The sequence below is a fragment of the Lissotriton helveticus genome, chromosome 12 (assembly GCF_964261635.1).
Source record: "Lissotriton helveticus chromosome 12, aLisHel1.1, whole genome shotgun sequence".
Classification (NCBI taxonomy): Eukaryota; Metazoa; Chordata; class Amphibia; order Caudata; family Salamandridae; genus Lissotriton; species Lissotriton helveticus.
Genome location: NC_136073.1, coordinates 670,760,976 through 670,780,228, shown reverse-complemented (window position 1 = coordinate 670,780,228; position 19,253 = coordinate 670,760,976). Strand labels below are relative to the sequence as shown.

The 19,253-nt window shown below is 44.4% G+C and overlaps 1 protein-coding gene across 1 annotated transcript in view; it reads right to left on the bottom strand.

Moving 5' to 3' along the window:
• Positions 1-19,253, bottom strand: part of LOC144799869 (chymotrypsinogen B-like) — a 47,514-nt gene that overhangs the window by 16,805 nt on the left and 11,456 nt on the right. Inside the window, exons 4-5 of the mRNA XM_078671461.1 lie at positions 17,498-17,579; positions 5,140-5,317 (exon numbers count right to left, since the gene is read on the bottom strand). Coding sequence (XP_078527587.1) covers positions 5,140-5,317; positions 17,498-17,579 — 260 coding nt within the window. The remainder of the gene's footprint in view (positions 1-5,139; positions 5,318-17,497; positions 17,580-19,253) is intronic.

The window sequence follows — 19,253 nt, the reverse complement described above, 5'->3', positions numbered from 1 at the left end:
TGATACAAGAGGCACTGTATAAAAAGTATAGTGACGAAAGGCATCAGAGAGAGATCAAGAAAACCTCAGTTGCAAGGTATATGCCCATAGAGGATTGCTCTCACTTGCTTCCCAGATACCTTTTAAAACCCATAGGACACTAGGAGAGAGGGCTGCTATTTCCCTTATGGGCAGGCACTATGAAATATTTATTATGTTTCCCTTTGGGCTACATTGCTGATCTTGATGCAGGATGTATGACGTTACAACGCATGCTATTACAACGCATGCCTTTACGACGCAAGTTTTACAACGCAAGTCATTCAACGACTTGCGTTGGGGGGTGCTGGATAGTGAATAGTATAATTTACTATTCCAACTCCAGTCCCCGTGGATAGTAGGGAAGGTGTTGGAAACTATTCCCTATCCTAGAGCGCCCCCAGCGCAAGTCGTTGTAAAAGTTGCGTTGTAAAGGATGTTCCCCCTTGATGCACTGCCCTGCCCATGCAACGCACATAGTAATCAGGCAGTGCTGCATTTTTTATTCTTTTGTAGTTTTTATTCTAAATTTACAAAAGGCTTTTTGATACCTTTTTTTAAAAAACGCGCCATTTTCGATTTCAGGGCAGCCTACACGGAAGTGTTTAAACTAGAGGAAGATGAATTAATTTTCCGCTTTGGTTCATTCCTGAAGTCAGCTGTACGGTCACGCAGAACTATGTGGACTCAAAGAAGGTCGTCAGAACTGCATATCATTGTAATGTGGTTAAACGCACCCTATCGATTTTGAATATATGATACATAAATTGTGGTCCATTTTAGTCATTGTTATAAATGAACTGTACGTCTTTGCCTTAATATGTCTTTATGTATGGATTGTCTTTCTTCTTTTTATTGTGCTTTTATGGATATTCTATATTCGAATAAAGATATTTTGAATTGAAATTGATAATCAAATACATTTGTAGTTTTCCCCAGATAACGTCTGGTAGGTCAAACCTACCGAAATTTAAGAGGGGGAAGGTGGGGGAATGACCCTCTATGTTATGCTTAATCTTCTTCTAAACTCGTGACAGGAAGTTTTTACCAAAAATGGTGAATACAGCACATTAGGTTAATCCTAATTTACCATGAAGCTGGGCTCTCTGTTCCATTATATGTCATTTTATACTATGTCACAGTTTTGAATGATTTGCTTTCAGCCTCACTTGTGGACTTTGTACACTATCGATCAATCATTTTTAAATAATGGAAGAGACGTTTGGATAAGTTGGCTCTCCGTCACTTATAGGGGTTTTATGTTCATGGGGGACTTAGCGTTGGAAAATAAGCATCTTCCATGTCAGGATTTACTATTTGACTCTAGAGTACTTCTGAAGACTCTTCGTTTGAGCAGGATGTAGGTAGTCTTACTAGATCTGATTTGGACCTCTTTCTAATAAAGCTGAGTCTATACATATTCCATTATTTGTATTTCCTTTGGCAAGTATTAGGGGCTTTGTGTGTGCACCACTGTATGGTTTCTCATTTATGTCTATCATTTGTTACTTAATCATGATTATGCATTTTTATTGCCCATCAGGCTTCATGATCTCAATTGTACTTGACAACATTTTATGCTGTGTCGCCGTTTTGCATGATTTGGATTTAGCTTTAATTGTGGACTGTGCATGCCTTCAGCCAGTTAGTTTTTAAATAATTGAAGTGGTGTTTCAAGGTGTTGCCAGTGAAATACCATGTGGATTAGACCCCAGGTTCTGGCCACCCCAAATTCTCATACAGCACATGGATCACAGAAAGCTCCCCTCATAAAGTGCCCAGGGGGCGCAACGGGCATTTGCGCCCACTTGTGCTCCCCGGGGGCAAGTTAGTATTACAGAAGGGGGTGCAGATGCTCATGCAGCCCTTTCTCTAATACCAATAGCGCTGGTGCACACAAAGCGCCAGCGCTATCTTCAAGGAGGCGTTCCTTCATTTGCATGGGGGCGTGCCCCATGCAAATGAGGAAAGCCCTTTGTCTCTATGCCCGCGACGTATTACCGAAATGGGTGCAGAGGCGAAGAAGCCCTCAGGAGGCGCACTGGCAGTGCTGTCAGTGCGGTTCCTGAGAGCAGCCCACCGCAGGGGGTTATGGGGGTCCAATGGACCCCCATACATCCCCTTGAGGGCGGGTACAGTGTCTGACTGCACTTGCCTGCAAGGGGGCCTCTAATCCCCTTTAAAAGTGCTGGCGGGTTGCCACCTGCACTGTGAAACACGGTGCAGCTGTAAAGCGGCCTCTCTGTATTTCACGTGAATGCGCTACCCCAGGGTAGCATGAGTTTGCGTCTATTCTGGGTACAATGCATTCCCCATAATGCAGCGCATTTACTTTCATTGCACCACACGTGAAATACGGCCCTAGGTGCTCAGAGCTAGTAGAAAATGGGAGGCGATTTATTCCAAAATCGGGACTCCACGTGCAGATTTGGATTGGCAATTATGGGTCCTCATGTCATTCTTCCATTCATTGGACAACCATTTGGAATAGTGTGGGGATGCCAGCTTGAATTGTTACTTCCAGCCTCGGTACCCCGGCACCTTAATTCGCCTACTCATAATGGTGGTCTAACTTAGGATTTTTTCAGCACAGAGATGCCTAATGTTGCATGTTGGTTGGGATGCATTATGCTAATTAATATGGAAGATAATGATCTAGGCTGATACCAGGATCCTAGTTTGATGATTTATTGAACAGTTTCAAGTCATCCCTTGTGGGACTGGCTCACTTAGCAGAATGTCTTGGTGCGGTGATCTGCACCCCTGCTTCATGTAGCAGAGCTGTCCCAGTAGAAGTTATTCAGTAGCTATATGTGTTGTGCCAAGTGGGCAGCAGAAGTCAGGAGATTATTGGTTGAATAGCCATATGTTGATGCATTTACTGCACAGATGTCAGGGTAAAGGACATTCCGAAGGAGGCCGGCCTCCTATGATGTTTTTACAATGTATAGGATCAAAAGGGAGGGAAACTTTGAAAACAACCAGGTATGAGAGGGATATATTTGTGGAATTTGAAAGACGAGATGGGTATAGTCCCAAAAGTCCAGTGGATACGCATTTGTACTATTTTACATTGTATTTTAACAAAAATATTTTGAGCAAAGACTTGTGGAATGTTCCTCTGCAGAATCCTTCAGTCCCACTGAAAAATTGAGGATGCTGTGCATGTTAAGCATATGTCCATTTGTTGTTTATATACAAAATATTATTTTGTATGTATGTGGCCACTGGTCTCTGGTCTGCAGTGTATCACCTGTGGCCTTTGGCACCCGATTGATTTTACTGTATTGTAGGTACGTTACAATTATGTATGATGTGCTTCATTTTCATATATACCCAAGTGTAATGTTGTATTTAGGCACATCATTGGTTTGCACTTATACAGGAGTGTATTGCAGTGTGAATCCTCACAACACTGTTCTCATAATATGTCAGTATTATAACCTTAGTAGTTTGATATCCCCGTGCACTCTGATTATTAGACGTTTCTCTCGATTTTTTGTTGCTTCTTTTATGTCGTTCTGGGTGTGCTGCACAATCTGACGCACTGTGCCTGACAGTGCCCTAAGAATTGAACTGTGTGGGACTGGGACGATCAGTCTCGAAGATTTGTGCACTAATATCTTGAAACTCAATTAGTTATGGTACAAACAGCCTCTTATGAACGTGTAATTAATAATTTGCAGGATCAGGCTTCCGTTTTTCTTCAGACATGGTCCCCATTCCTGGAAACCACGGTGGATAGTGACTCTGGCTCCATTCCTTCCTCTCCAACGTCTGTTATCCCTTCTTAATTTTATTCTACGTATGGTTCACTTCTCTTGTTTTTTCTGCTCTTCAACTCTTCTCATATATCTTGGTTCCATCTCCTTTCCTCCTTACTCTTGTTACTCTGGGGTTCTTCTTTCTTTTCTTTTTCATTCGCTCTCTTTTTTCCTCTCTATTATCTTTGCTTTATAGATTATGGAATATTTGCTATTTTTGCTTCCTCACATTTATTATATCTTATCTGCAACAATAACATTTTCTCATTTGTATTATGTTTCATTTATCAATACCTTATTCTATTCTCTACTTGCATATGTATATGTATTTGTATTTTCATCTAAAACTTTTTAATAAAAAAATTTCAACACAAAAAGAAACTCAATTAGTACCTATTTTAATTCAGTACTTATATAAAAAATTAGTGCCTACAGTAAATAATTAGTCACCTATCTGGTGAGTGCACTAAATATCTGGAAATAATTAATGAATTCACAAAACAGTCTCTAAGGTGGGCAGGAAACAAAGGGAGGACCTTCTTCATCATCCTCATCTGATGGTAACAAGAAGTGACTACAGATGCGATCTGACGGGCGAGTTTGACCTCTTTGTCCAACCAAAGACCCAAGCTCTTTACCTTCTGAGAGAGTAATAGATCCCACAAGCAGGAAGGCCACGGCAAGACGGTATCAATGTTATACTCTAAGAACTGGCTTACGATATGTTCAGACAATTACCTTGGTATTATAGTGGTATTGGTGCCAAGTGAGTGGCCTCAATATCTTTACCTTTCTTAGGAACTTTTCCACCAAAAAGTGTTTTGAAGATCATACACTATCTATGTCAACGGTGCTGCCATTCTTTTGGAGACAAAGACAGATCTGTTTTATTAGCATTATGCGAACAACATACTGCTGATATGGTATTTGGTAAAAGAAAGAAGTACAGGAAGTTGAAGATTTAACTTGATGAAGTATTTGAGAACAAATACATATGATGAAGAAGAGCACAGCCCTTCCTTGAAGTGGCAATTGCAGGTTGAAATAGATGTTAGACGGGATTAATAATATACAAGTTCTAAAGGAATTTGATTCCTTATTTGGGTCATGTGCTATAAATCCTTTAGTTTTGTCATGTGTTGATAAGGTTTTAACCCCCCTGGCATTGGGCACCCACATCAGAGGGATTAAAGATGGTTGAGGAAATGCCATAAAGTTGAACAGAAATTATGAACATTGCATTAGCTTTGTCTTAGTGCGCAAACATAGCAAGGCTAAGAGCTGAACTGGGATTCATCGTAATTTACCATTCAGCCAAGAAATTTTTCAGAATTTTGTAAGGCAATCACAAACTCACAATTGAGGTTTGGTCGTCCCCAGCCAGATGTGACGCACTTCATGTCTGCTGGAAAAACATCTCCAGAAGCGGGCAAGCATACAGGAGACACGTGCGCGTTCAGCTGGGCGGGAGTGGCGAGTTTCAACAAAGCTATATCCGTGGATATGACTTGCGTATACTCCGGATTCATGATCGTCTGTGGAGAAAAGAACAGATGGCAAACATTTATCATATTCATCCTGTGAGCCTAGACCTGCACATTGTATCCGCTCCTGTGCATTGTTTTTAAAGCACTCCAAGGAGTAGGACCTGACTACCTACAAAAACAGTTTAATTGGTATATACCGAAATAAATTTACGTTCGCTTGGACCTAAGCTTGTTAGTGTCCCAGCCGCAAAAAAGGCGACAAGGGGTGGCCGAGGCTTCGTTTTTGGGGCAGATTGATGCTTCTGCAGACAAACACTGAACATCCCAGGAATGTAGAACATGTACCAGGCAACATGAAGGGGACACAAACGATAGATCACTGGTGCTCACGTGTTAAATAGTCCATGATCCATACATGATCACCAGTAATGTATTCTTCTTGCCTTGTCACAATGAATGGTTGTTTTATGGACCCAGGGAAGAGCTGTTGTTTTTTTTTGTAAAGCTGCTGACATTGAAGAGTTCTCAGTCCTATTATTACCATCCAGAAGGGAGAATCGTGTGTGATCAGATTCTGAGGGACACCGGGTCGCCCCATTACGTTTACCACTGATCAGTGGAGTGTCACGTTTACTTCACTCTTTAGTATGCTTTGGAATAGCTGAGTGTTAATGAGAAGGGTCAGCCTATGTGACAGTCACAAGATACAATTATTAATGTATATGTATGCCGAAAGAAGCACAAAGGCTATTTTGCCACTAGTTTGTATACAGTCTGACTATTGGTGTTTTATACAGTTGAAGGTTTAAATTGCCTGATCTAGTTTTATCACTGTAGCCCTTAGAAGAATGGTATCACTTAAGGCAATACAGGTGATTCTATTAAGATAGGCCAATCTCATCCTGGTTCATTTAAACCCTGCATTAAAAAAAGGTAGGAGACAATTGACTTGTTTGCAAATATGATATAATTTAGTGCAGTCTGAGGAATGGTGTGTGTTCAGATACATGATTTATGTAAAGAATTGTAAAATTAGAGACTTTGTTCTTGTCCAAATACAGCAATTGAAAGCAACATCCCAGTGTTGTTCTCTCAGTGATGTATTGGTTCAGTTAAGAGACTCTTTTTTACTTTCTCTAGCTCACAATATACCCCGAAATGTGTTGACTTGTTGTAGGAAATATCAAATATGAACACAGCATGAAATATAATACATGCAGAAAATATAAAAACACGCATAAAATGTAAAACTTTAGAAAATAGCGCAACACCAAACACAAGTAGAAAAAACACAACTGTAATTCGTTAAAACCCAGTTTAGGCCCAGCTTTTGTGCTGACCTGAGTAAGGTGAAAATTTCACTTGGGTACACAATGGGATAAGTAATTTGAAGGGTTTCAGTTGAAGGCCAACTTGCGTCTAGCAAGCATGAAAATATGTATGGGTTTAGCACCCGAGATCACTGGCACGCACTCTGTGCTTCCAAACAGATTGTAACCTGATTAGACAATGGGTGCAGGAAAATTAAATTAGCTTAGAACACACATTGGTACACAATAATGAAAGCGCACCCTCCATTTAAATTACATTTACCATGAACACGCATGCACAAGCAAAAGAATGCTTGGGGGAAGATTTACAAGCCCGTTGCGCCTCTTTTACGCCGCCGTTGCGTCACTTTTGTGAAGCAGCGGCAGCGCAAAAGATGCGCCCTGGTGCGGGGTATTTACAACGTGACGCATCTGGGAGATGCGTCACGTTGTAAAGCCCTGCGCCAGAAGGAGGCGTACCGGTGCAGGTGGGGGCGTTCCGCCGCAGGAACGCCTCCTAAAAGTGGCTGAGTGAAATCTATAAGATTTCACTCAGTCACTTTGGGGCCAATGCTGCGTCAAAACCCTGCACCTGCTTGAAGCAGGCGTAACGATTGACGCAGCATTTGAAGGATAGGGCACCTTAGAGCATTGCTGGAGCTGCGTCGCGCTTGCAATGCAACTCCAGCAAAGCGCCACTTTTACAGCACAGATGCAGGACGCATCCGTGCTGTTTTTGCCTCATGGTGCGCGGCATTGTAAATGCGGCGCATCCATTGTGGCGGAGGCATGGCACACAATAAGTGGCGCATCCCTGCTGATATGCAGGGATACGCCACTTATTGTAAATATGCCCCTCGGTGTTTAAGTATTGTTTGAAGTGCAATAAAGAATGTGTAGAGGATTAGGTCAGAGGTCTTTGAGTGTTTTTCGATCTTCAATCTATTACCTGCAAGTCAATTATTGCTTAATTTTTGTATTAAAGTATTTGTGAAAAATCTATATAAAAAGAGCTGCTCGTGAATCAGCAATTCGTGAGAGAGCCCAGCAGCCTGCCTGTGAGTAAGGAGGGTCTTTCTCCCTGTCGCGACAGTTAATAAAGAACTGTCTTTGCATTGCCAAGAGGAGTCTGTGTTGTTTTTAGGTCTCGCGACCTATCAATGCGCGCAAGCGCATTGAGCGGAGCGAGAATTCAAGTGCTCGAAATCCTCGTGAAACCAAGGGCTTCTTGCGCTGCCGGTTTTCATTAAGTTCACGTGAATCACGTGACTAAACAAGCACGCGCATCAGCCTCCCTCCCTCCCTCCTAATTGCATTTTTTCACGGCCGCACAGCACATCAAAGGGCTTCGCCCAGCGTGCGCTGTGCGGCTTCTCCTCCCCTAATTATTCATGGCTGGCCGTTGGCCGCCCGTACTTTCAGTTTCCCTGCCGCTCTTGTCTGTTTTTGTTGTTCTCCTTTCTTCTCTATGTCTTTCTATTCTTCTGTACTCTTCTGCTTTGCCTATTTCTTCTCTTCTCTCTTCTTCTCTCCGCCGTGTTTCTTTCCTGTCCTCTGCCTCTCTCCACGGGTCTCTTTGTTCTTGCTGTCTGTCTCTTTCCTCTGTCTCTTCACCACCTTTTATTGTTTCCCCTTCTTGTCTTATTCTTCTCTTATCTCCGACTACCGTCATGTTGTTTCTGACTGTCCTTTGCCTCCTTTCCTGCCTTTCTCCGTCCTTCTTTTCTACACCACTCGACTCGTTTCCGTCACCCCGCCCTTTCGTATGTATCTCGAGCCGTTCTGCCTCCTTTCCTGCCTTTCTCCGTCCTTCTTTTCTACACCACTCGACTCGTTTCCGTCACCCCCCCCTTTCGTATGTATCTCGAGCCGTTCTTTAGGTGTTCCTCTGCTCGCTCTCTAGTTCTTCTTCTCTCTTTGCTTCTCTTCTCTTTGCTTCTCTTCCGTTTGTGTTCCTCGGCCCAGTGTTTTCTCTCCCTCCCTGTCCTTCTCTCTGCTTGCATTGCTCTGCTTTGTCTTTTCTTCTCTCCATCACTGGCCATCCTTCTGTTTTCCTCTCCACTCTCTTTGTTTCTTCTCTTTTCTCTTATTCGGCCCCTATTTCTTCTGTCTTTCTTCACGCTTTTGTTCTTTGTGGCCTTCTGCTCTCCGCCTCTCTCAGTCCTTCTCTAGTCCTCTGCTCTCCCTTCTCTTTTCTTTGTGTTTCTCGATCCTTCCCATTCCCTCTCTCTTTCCTGCCTCGTTCTGTCCTTCTGCTGTCTCGTTTATTCTCTGCCCTCCTAATTTGCATACAGCCAGGTTCTGAAACTGGGATGGTGCAATGAGCTAAAAAACGGTGCTGGATCCAGCCCTGATCTCTTGACTGGGTGAGAGTATTCTGCTTAATTCAGAGACTCTGTCCATCACCACCCCTTGTTGTAAATTATTTTGTCCACCCTAAGCGTGGAAGGGTATACTCAGATGTGAGTCCCTTGCTCATTGCACCATCAGGATTCAAGCAAGCCGGGCCGAAGACGGCTGAAATGCCAGAAACCGGTCCCCGGAAGCTTGTTTCCTTCCCAGTGTAAGAATTGGCTTTTGTAGTCTGGTCTGCCCTGTTCCCATGATGCACTGGGCCAGGGACAAACTAATTTGCATACAGCCAGGTTCTGAAACTGGGATGGTGCAATGAGCTAAAAAACGGTGCTGGATCCAGCCCTGATCTCTTGACTGGGTGAGAGTATTCTGCTTAATTCAGAGACTCTGTCCATCACCACCCCTTGTTGTAAATTATTCTCCTTTTGTTCTCGACCTCTTTTTTGCTTTTTCTCATATTTTATTTATTTTGTATTTGATTTATTTCACTCTGCTTCCCTTCATCCTTCTCTCTCCGTCCTTTGTTACCCTCCCTCTCTTCACCCTGGTTTCTGCTCCGCCTTTTAACTGCTCCCCGTAAATGCACAGTCCTCGTCCTGTTTTCAATACTCTGTTCAAACCTCGCGCCCCTCTCTTCACCCTGTGTGCCCCCTCCATGGTTCATTCCCGCTCTCTTTCAGCCCCTCCTCCCCTCTGTCCGGCCTCTCCTGTTCTCCCCTCACAGTCCCCCCTGCCCCCCTCCACGCCTCCCTCCTCTGGCCCCCTCCACCCGCTCCACCCGCTCCCTCCTCTTCGACCCTGGTCAGTTCCTCCTCGGTTCTTGCTCAGCTCGGCTCCTCCCCTCCCCCCCTTCTGCCCTCCCCTCCTCCCAGCGCTGCTATGGTTACATTACTTTCCAGCTGAGCTGGCAGAGCGATCCCGGGCAGAGCCGTCAGATTCGCGGTGGGAGCGGGGAGGGGGCAGAGAGCTATTCTCATGGGCACGTGGGGGGGAGGGGGGGCACAGAAACTTCATTATCTGGCTCCTTCTATTGCGAGACCTATTGCATTTCCAATGCTTGTTTCATTTAGACAGCTTCAAGTCAGCCTGCAACAGTCTGTTTATTTACAGTAAGGGCCTCAGGTGGAGGAGTCCTCTCTGCATTGGGTGATTGGAAGAGGGGCTGTTGAGTGTGGAGGGCAATAATGCAGCAGCCCTGCAGGTTTTGTGCTGATGTCATGACGCCAGCCAGTGTAGCAGGATTATTGTTCCCACTGTACATCAGAGGAGAGGATGCCACCCTGAGGCGCTTCATTCAAGAGAGATTATGAAGATACCCTTGCTGTAATTCATGCGACTGTTGAGAAAATTAAAATGAAGCAGGCTGAAACGGATGTATGTCAATAGAACGCGATCTTTTAGATTGCGGTACTTGACAACGCAGGCATTACAACGCAAGTCATTACAACGACTTGCGTTGGAGGGCGCGGATTGTGGAATATTATAATTTTATATTCCAACACCAGTCCACGTAACAGTAGGGAAGGTGTTGGAATATAAAATTACAACATTCCTTGTCCAACAGCGCCATCCAGCGCAAGTCGTAGTAACGACTTGCGTTGTAATGGCATCGTTGTAAAGGCACTGCGGTGTAAACCGGCTGAAACCAGTAAGGAGACGGAAGCTGACCCTGACAGAGCGGTCAGGTTACCATACTTGAGGATTGTGGATCCTTTAGTGGACATCTACAAAAAAGGACCAAACAAAAACATGGGGAAATGTATACATAGATATGATGGCAGAAAATCAAGATTTAAGACGGGGTCTGACGCCAAGTAGAGATAGCTGGTCCGACATGCCAGGATGCCGACAAATATAGATACATAGATACTTGGACAGCAGCATGCACATTCTAAGACAATATTACCTGTGAGAAGTCACACAAATCCAGTGTGTCACTTTTTAAATACCTGGATGTGATAAGGATGGCCAGAATTCGTTTTGGAGGCTGGACGTGGCTCTGGTATGATGAAGAGTTCAGAACTCCAAATAGCGAGAACCATAGGAAATTGTTTGGTGATTTGGATTAACAAGCTGTGATTGCAGTTCATGGCACCAATGTGACGCATGCCGATGGCATTTACAGTGACTAGCTTACTTTTACCATATGTGCCCTTTCATGAGCATCCTACCCAGGAGGGGTGGCAGGGTAAGGGAGACAGAGCTAAATTAATGCATGTTGGAGTTTGAATAAAAACGGTAGCGGCGGCTCCTCCGTTAAGGCGGAGGAGCATTGCCCACTGCTCTGAGCAGTGCAAAAAGGAAAAATGCAATTATTTTAACACAATGTTATTGTGATTTTATTTTTCAGTACTGAGCAGTCTAGGGAGGGGCAGGGCTGGGCTATTGTGACGGAGCAGAGGGGAGGAGTTGTGGGCACCTTAAGTGTGCATTTAGTGTGGCCGGCCGTCTTAGGACAGCCAAACCGACATGAGCACTAAGCATTTTTCCAGCCTACGCTGTGTTACACAGCCAGGAGGAGAACAGCCCCAGGCTCCCAGGAACTGCCTGAGCGGCAAACCAGGCCGCTCAGACCGATTGTGGCGCTACTCTCATGCTGTTAATACGATTATCAGTATGAGAGCAGCTTCTTGATTGAATTACGGGTGTCTGGAAGCCTGTGTGCTGCTGGGAGTTACCGGGAACAGAAGGAAGTTCTCCCCTCTGCTGCTCACCACTTCTGTTGTGTAGCAGCCGCCACTGAAGAGCGGGTGTTACCATTACCAATGCAGAGTCTGGTGTGACTGTCATAAGTACTGGGCTTATCACCCTGTCATGCTGGGCTTCAGTGTGCAAGGGACGGGGGAAGAGGAGAAGGTAGAGGAGTGTTGAGAAAGGGCATTTTTGCTAATTAAAGTGGAAAGGATGGAGAGGTGGCTGTATAAGTATCCAGATAGGAAGGGCTTAGGCAAGATTTCAGGGTCCTTACTTGTGGGCTACAGGCAAGTATGTATTGAGAGAATTTAAACTCATGCAAGAACAAAACCGATACTATAGATGACAAATGTTTGAAGGAGGTATAATGCAGACACATGGCTATCCCTTTCAAAGAACCCTCAACAAGGATTTGATGAGTTCTCAGGGTAGTTCTGAAGAAAGTGAGAATGAATTTTGAATAATACATCTTCTCTCGTGGCCAGAAGGCGGATCAGTGAATAACTGTGTGGAGAAGAGTGAATGTTCAACAGCAGGTGCTCATTTTTGACAGAGCAATCTTACTGGTGAGCAAATATGGGAAGGGAGCAGAAATGAGATCAGACATCAAATCAGCTTTTCTGGCTACTGTATTTAGATGGCTTTCAACTGGTGGACCCTCAGATTCAAAGTAAACAAAACCATGCCAATGGTGTGCTGCGTGGCATGCTGCACTCTTTAGGAGATCGGCATATTTTCTGAATGGGTGGTGAGGCAGGTGCCAAGGTCTGAGCAAATGCTGCAGTACCTTGAGTATTTTTTTATGGCCGCCATGAGACAGAATATGAGAGGTCTGTGCATGTTTGAGGGGCTAGCTCTTGACATTTATACAATGCCCGAACTGAAGACCCGGCTCATGCCAGGCATTTCTAGTAACTGAAGTGGGCGCGGTGACTATGGTTTCACGTTTGTCAGCGGTCATATTGGTAAAACAAGGAGCATCAATCCTTGCTGGCAGTGCTGAGCAAGAAGTGTGGACTCCACTTATTGTTATATATTTATATAGCGCTGAATCACCCATGAGGGTATCTCGGCGCTTAGGCTGTGGAACCCTTCCTGGCTCTCCCTGTGAGGGGCGGAGCCAGGCATCCCAGCGCTGGTGGGGCCATTGTGGAGATTAAGCAAGCTATTGCCCAGAGTTGCAGCGTGGGGCCCATGATTAGAGAAGGCGCCGAAGCGAGAATTATCGAGTCCGCGGACATTGATCCTAGACCCTGCCGCGTCGGGAATTGAACCCTGGTCCCGGGCCTGATCTCTGCTTCAGGGTCTGCCGCCTCTAACCAGTGAGCCACACTTCTCAACTTATACAGCAGGTCGTAGGACACCTATATTTTGCCTAAAACTTGATGTGAAAAGGTATGTCCTTTGGCAGGCAATTGGTGTTTACAATGAAGGGGTATCCTAGCCCTACTACAGGTTTAATAACACATATTGAGAGAGGAAGGACATGAACATGTGGCTGGGATTTCTGGAGCCTTACAGTGGTGTGACTTTATAGTATGAAGACAATATGGTGATGTGAATGGTGAAGATTTCCTATGACGCGACTGGTGTGTACTGTTTTAGGGTGTAACTGAAAAAGTCTGTGGTGTGAGGAACAGTGGGTGGTTGTGTGTAAGGAAAGGTGCCATAGTATTGCCTTTTTGGAATTCTGTCCAGCCGTTTTGGCAGTGTGTCTGTGGAGTGAGGAACTGAGAGACAGGAAGTGATGTTTGCGCTAGGCAATAAAAACCTATGTTGCAAGGGATTAACACTATGCCGACAAAGAACTGAGAAAGAATTGGTCTGACTGCTTGCATTGGAACATTATGGCCTAGATTTACTAAGTCTTTGCGTCCCATGAGTTGCACAAGGCAATGCAGGGCGCCACAAAGGCTTATATGGAATTTGCAAAGCCACGGAAGGCCAGTCTTGTGTGGCTTCATAAAGACATGTAATCCAACACAACCACTTGCACTGCATTGCACTATGTTACATTTATTATTTATTATTTTATTTGTGTATTTTATATAGCGCACAGCTACCCCAATGGGTGTCCCGGCGCTCATGCTCCGGTACTAGGTCTTGGCCAAGGATGTTTAACAGAAGAGAAATGTTTTCAAAGCTTTGCGGGATGATAGACTGGAGCTGAGGCAGGATGAGCAGATTATTCTTAGTGGTAAACATTCTAGAGGTGGAGCATGGGCGTTCCTGTGTATCCACCCATGGATTTCATGCAAGTCCAGATTTACTAAGGTTTGTAAAACTGGTATTGTGTGCAATTGGTATGCCTAAAGCAAAGAGACACAATGGAGATACATCTTTTGTGTTCTTATATGTTTGATGAATTCTGAATCATGCTAGAAAGAAGAAAATGCCTCTTTGGATTGTTTTGAGCAGCCCTTCCTGCGCAAAATCAATCCTGTCCATAAAACAGACATCCTTGCAGTATGGTGAAAAGGTGTCTGTGTTGGCAAAAGGCAGCCTCCAGTGTGCCAGAGCAGGGAGAGAGCTGCAGAGTGCTGTATCTTAGTAGATATGGTGCTTTTCAGCCCTCTCTCATTCACACAGCACAGTGCAGCATATTTGCTTGCTGTCCTGCATTGCATGAACGTTTGATAAATATGCCCCTACATTTCTAGAAAATCATGATCTCATTCACAGTGGACGAAGTTCCGTGGTTTGGCTCCAGAGGGGGACTTACTGGTGACACCAGGGCTGCAAGACATGGGGAAGATCAGAAAGCATTGACCATGCAGCTGGCCGAGAAGTCCCTGGCTGCATCAACAAGAAAGACCATCCTCAGTCTTAGAAAATGTGTGTGATTGTGTGCTAAGTGGAGGAGCAGACCAGGGCAAGGGCTTGAATAATGGAGACATGGAGGCAAACAGAGAGGGGTCTTGCACTAGTCACCATTTCATTAAAAAACTTGTAGGGAATGCTTTTTATGGGAAAGGTTTTCTGCAAGTATGCGCCTTGAGGGGAGATAGGAGAATTCTAGAGAACTGGACGGATGGATATTTGGAGGCCAATTGTTGTGGACATTTTGAAAGGAACAGCTGAAGATTATTTCCTCTTGGGCAGCACAAGTGTTACCCTAATAGGGTATCCTGGTGCAGAAAATGTTCATTGGCCAAGCAAGATTTGCATGCACTTCTGGCTGTAGGTCTAATTGTTTAGTACAATTTTTTAAGTCTTGTTTTTTCTGGGCCTTTTTGATGCCTGAGGTGATAGGGCTGAAAGCTCATGGACATTTCTATGATAGGACATGGTGGTCCTAGGTGATGGGATGCAGATATGGATGTCATCGTTTAAGACTGTCAGAGGCGGGTGTGGAGTGAGGTGTGGATTGGATTGGATCATCGGTGTGTCCAGTTAGGATGTTGATGAGCTTTGTGAGAGTAAGGGGTGTGGAAGTGGGGTTAATCATATGCATGAAGATAGCAAGAAGGTGACTAATAATTAGGTTTGGAAGTTTTGAGGAAATGGCTGAAGATGGGCGTATGGGATAAGAATGAATATGTCAGCAAATCTTTTTCGGATTGGTGTGGCCACACAAAGTTTCAAGCTAGAGTTCAGGGCAGACGGGCTGAAAGAAATTGGGGAGATGAAGGACCTGCATGTGGGGTTATGTTCACCCATGTGAGTATATAGTGGCAGGTACTACCTGCTCTCCAGGCTCTGTAGCCCTGAGTAGAAGGAAGAAAGAGGTTTGGATTTTTGGCAACTTCGCTGTCAAATGGGCAGGAGAACATGCAACAAGGCAGTACGATGGCCAGTAGATGCGGTTTGACTTTGAAGAAGGTTGCGATGCGCTGGTAGGTTTTAGGGAAATGAGGCTCACTTGAAGCCTACTGTGAGGAAACTGAGGAACAAGCGGCCAAGACCAAGTATGGTGTTGCTGCACCTTAAAGAAAACGAGGTGATCCAGTCCATGGGGCTGGATTTGATCAAAATGGTAAAGCGTGATTTGGTTGGGGTGCAGGACAGATGGACTGGGATACTATGGATGCTATTGCTCCGTAGGAGAGTATATAAAGGGCTACAATGCCCGCAGTGATTGACAGAACGTGATGGAGGCGGACAGCTGGTTGTCGGATCTAACGAAGCAAGAGGCATGAGGATATTGGGTTCTGATTTCCTGGTGCTGATTCGACACATTGGGATTCACATGTCGCTACTGGGAAATAGGTTATATTTGGAGAAGCTGATTCACTAAATTCTTCAGGCGAGGGTTTTTCTAGTGCCGGTGTGACGGGTCGAAGCTCCGGATAACAGTAAAAGGAAGAACGAGAGAAGAAGTAGGAGAGAAGGAAACGGTCAACCAAGAGGTAGACATGATATTTGTGCGGGCAGTCTCGACAAACAAGCTGAAGCTTCAGGAGCTAGGATGGATAGTGCAAGAGTAGCTTAGTTTCTAAGGTCTAGCTGAAGGATGTTAACATGTTAGCCTGACCTGCTCCAGAAAAAGCAGCCTTATACCCACTAGACAAGCATGCAGGTGTTCATTCCTCTCCCATTAGTTAGATCCGGCCTAACTCCCAGGTAAAATGCCATTCAGCTTCTCAGATTTGCTTTTGATCTGCAAGTGCACCATGTACACACGTTTTTTTTTGTGCGAAAGAGAATAAGTTTAAAGGAAACTTTGGGGCATATTACCAACAACTAGCCATAATTATCGCTATGTTGGTTTAGCGGCGATATTTTTATCGCCGAGGTGCGGCAATTTTTATCGCCTAGGAACCTTGCTATTATCAAGGTATATCTCCTAAGCGATAAAAATCGGCCGAAATGCATGAATATCGCTGAAAAGTCAGCGATATTCATGCATTACCGAGCTAATGCTCTTAGCCATGTTATCCACATCCCATTGGATAACATGGCTAAGAACTGCTCAGGGGCAGGTGTTAGCTTTTGGAGATATTCGCGCTTAGCGCGAATATCTCCAGAAGTTGGTAATAGGAGATAGCGATGTTAGCGAATGTTTCCAGTCGCTAACATCTTGGCACGCCCACTTTGCATGTCATTAGTGATAAATATCACTGACATGCAAAGCGGGGCCCAAGATGGTCGCTATCTCCTACTAGCTGTCACTAACTGGTGTTAGCGACAGCTAGGTAATAGGGAGATAATTTTATCTCCGCTTTCTTGGCTTTTAAAGCCAAAAAAGCAGAGATAAACCCCCTTGATAATATGCCCCTTTGTATCCTGTCCGTCATTACCTGCTGAAGAAGTCTGCATTGTAGCATCATTGAAAGTTATTTGAAGTTTTAATACAAGGTATCAAACCCTGAACTATTGAAATAACCAGAGCATGGAGGGCACTGGTGCTAAAGCTTCAGAATCACACAAGATGCACAATGGTAGCCTGTGTTCACTAATTATGTTAATAAATGTATCTTCTGGCACACTGGTGACATATCACCTACTTTCGTGTTATTTACCATCAGGGACACCTAAATCTGCAAACAAAAATGGCTGAAATAGCATGCATTTGTTGTTCCATCATCTTTACGTTGTTGCTTTTTTAATGTGTGTTTTACAGGTTCGCTGTGTATCTGTCCTATAGTGTTTTGTTTTTAGTATTTTTCTCAAGCTACCATGATGGGAGCTGTCACTTCCATAGACTCCAGAGGTCAGGCTGTGCAGCTCACTGTCTGTTGAGCATACCAACAATGGCAGCACTCCAGGAACCAGATTTAAGTCTTCTAGAGAAAGAAAGGCCCCCTTTAAGGAGCCCAGAGTGACACAAACTGTGCTATTATCAAAGGGGGAGCAGAGAATACCCTGGAGAGAGGGCAGGGAGTATGTGGGACGTGGTAAGGAGGCGGGTCTGGCGTTCCCTTCTTACCTTACTGATGGCGATGACCTGGACGTTCTCAGCGTTGGAGTTGCGGTCTTGCTCTCCAAGAACAGCGACATCCATTCCGGGTCTGAAAGTCAAAGAGCAGAAAGCGAGGTTACGCTGAGTGTATTGACTTATCTGATCTGAGTTTCAAGCTCTGACTCCGTCTACCCCCAATGAAGCACCTTCTTCTCAAGACTCATTCTTTTGTTCATAACTTGGAGCCTTCTGCTCATCCTAACATGACTTGCATGGTCCGCTGGTGGTGGGTGGGCGTCAACAGCAAGGGAGGAGACGCGAGGAAAGCTGCCTTTGAAAATACGTGAGGATGTTTCCACCATACCAAACCCAGCAGTTTGCCACTGTTAGGTCACAAGTGACATTGATGTCCAGGCATCTTGGGCCCGATGTAGGTAAATGGCAGTTACCGATTCGCAAATACAGAATTTTACCGATTCGGTATTTACAAATCGGTAAATGCAATGTAGGTATATTTACCGAATTATTTACCGAATCTGTAACATTCGGTAAGTACCGAATCTGTATTTACCGATTCGATAATTGCCATTGATTCCTATGGGCCATGAGGCCCATAGGAACCAATGTCAAATACCGAATCGGTAAATACCGATTCGGTAAAATTACCGAATTTACCAGGGGGACAGGGTGTCACTTTGACACCCTGTTGCACCCCTGATTCAGGCTTGTGTGCCATGTGACACACATACATGCCCTCAGGGCATGTCTGTGTGCCACATGGCACAGGTGTACATGCACAGATGTGCATGTACACAGATTCGTTATTTACCATGCAATTGTATTACATAGTAAATAACGAATTCTTAGGGGACTGTGGCACTGTTTCCAGTGCCACCTACATATGGATTGACCCATTCGGTAAAATTACCGATTCTGTATTTTACAGAATCGGTAAATTTACAGATTCTGTAAAATATAGGCCCCCTACATCTCAATCACCAAATACCGGTCGGTAACGGCCGATTTTGGCCGTTACCGACCGGTAATCACCAAATACCGGTCGGTAACGGCCGATTTCGGCCGTTACCGACCGGTATTTGGTGACCTACATCTGGCCCCTTAAATCTAATGAAATGGTAAGGAATTATATCTCTTTAGAAGGCATTTGTTGCACTGGTTTGCACTAAGGGAGCCATAGACTTAAATGGAATGTGACATCTAGGAATTTTGTTTTTTCCCATTATCTTCATTTTTGACCAACCTGATCCGATGACCTTTAAATATTTGGCAATCTAGAGCTTGGATAGCTGGAGTTGATTGCATAGCTTTAACTAGGCCACTCATGGGCATTTTTCGTTCAGAAAAACCCCATAAACCCTACAATAATATGAGCTAAAAAGTAAAAGATGTGCATATAGTCATAGTGTGTTGTGTTTCAATTATAACCTACTGAGGTGACGTCTCTGGGCGTTTCACTGAACTTACAGGCTTCCAGAATGAAAACACATAACACAGAAGGTGCCACTAGTGAAATGTTTAGGATGCAAAGGTGTTTTGCATGAAGGACAATTGTTGAATTTTACTTTCAGCTAGTCGAAAAAAAGGCTTCAAATTCTGAGGGCTTCAGATTTTTAGACTAGGCTAAAACGGGGCTTTAACCTTTCTCTAATGTGTGACTTTTCCATGTTTCCACGAACGTATGTGTGACATTTCAATTCCTAATGTGTGGCACTGTGAGTGACACTTGACCATGAGTAGGGCATGTACCTAGGTCCATGTAACA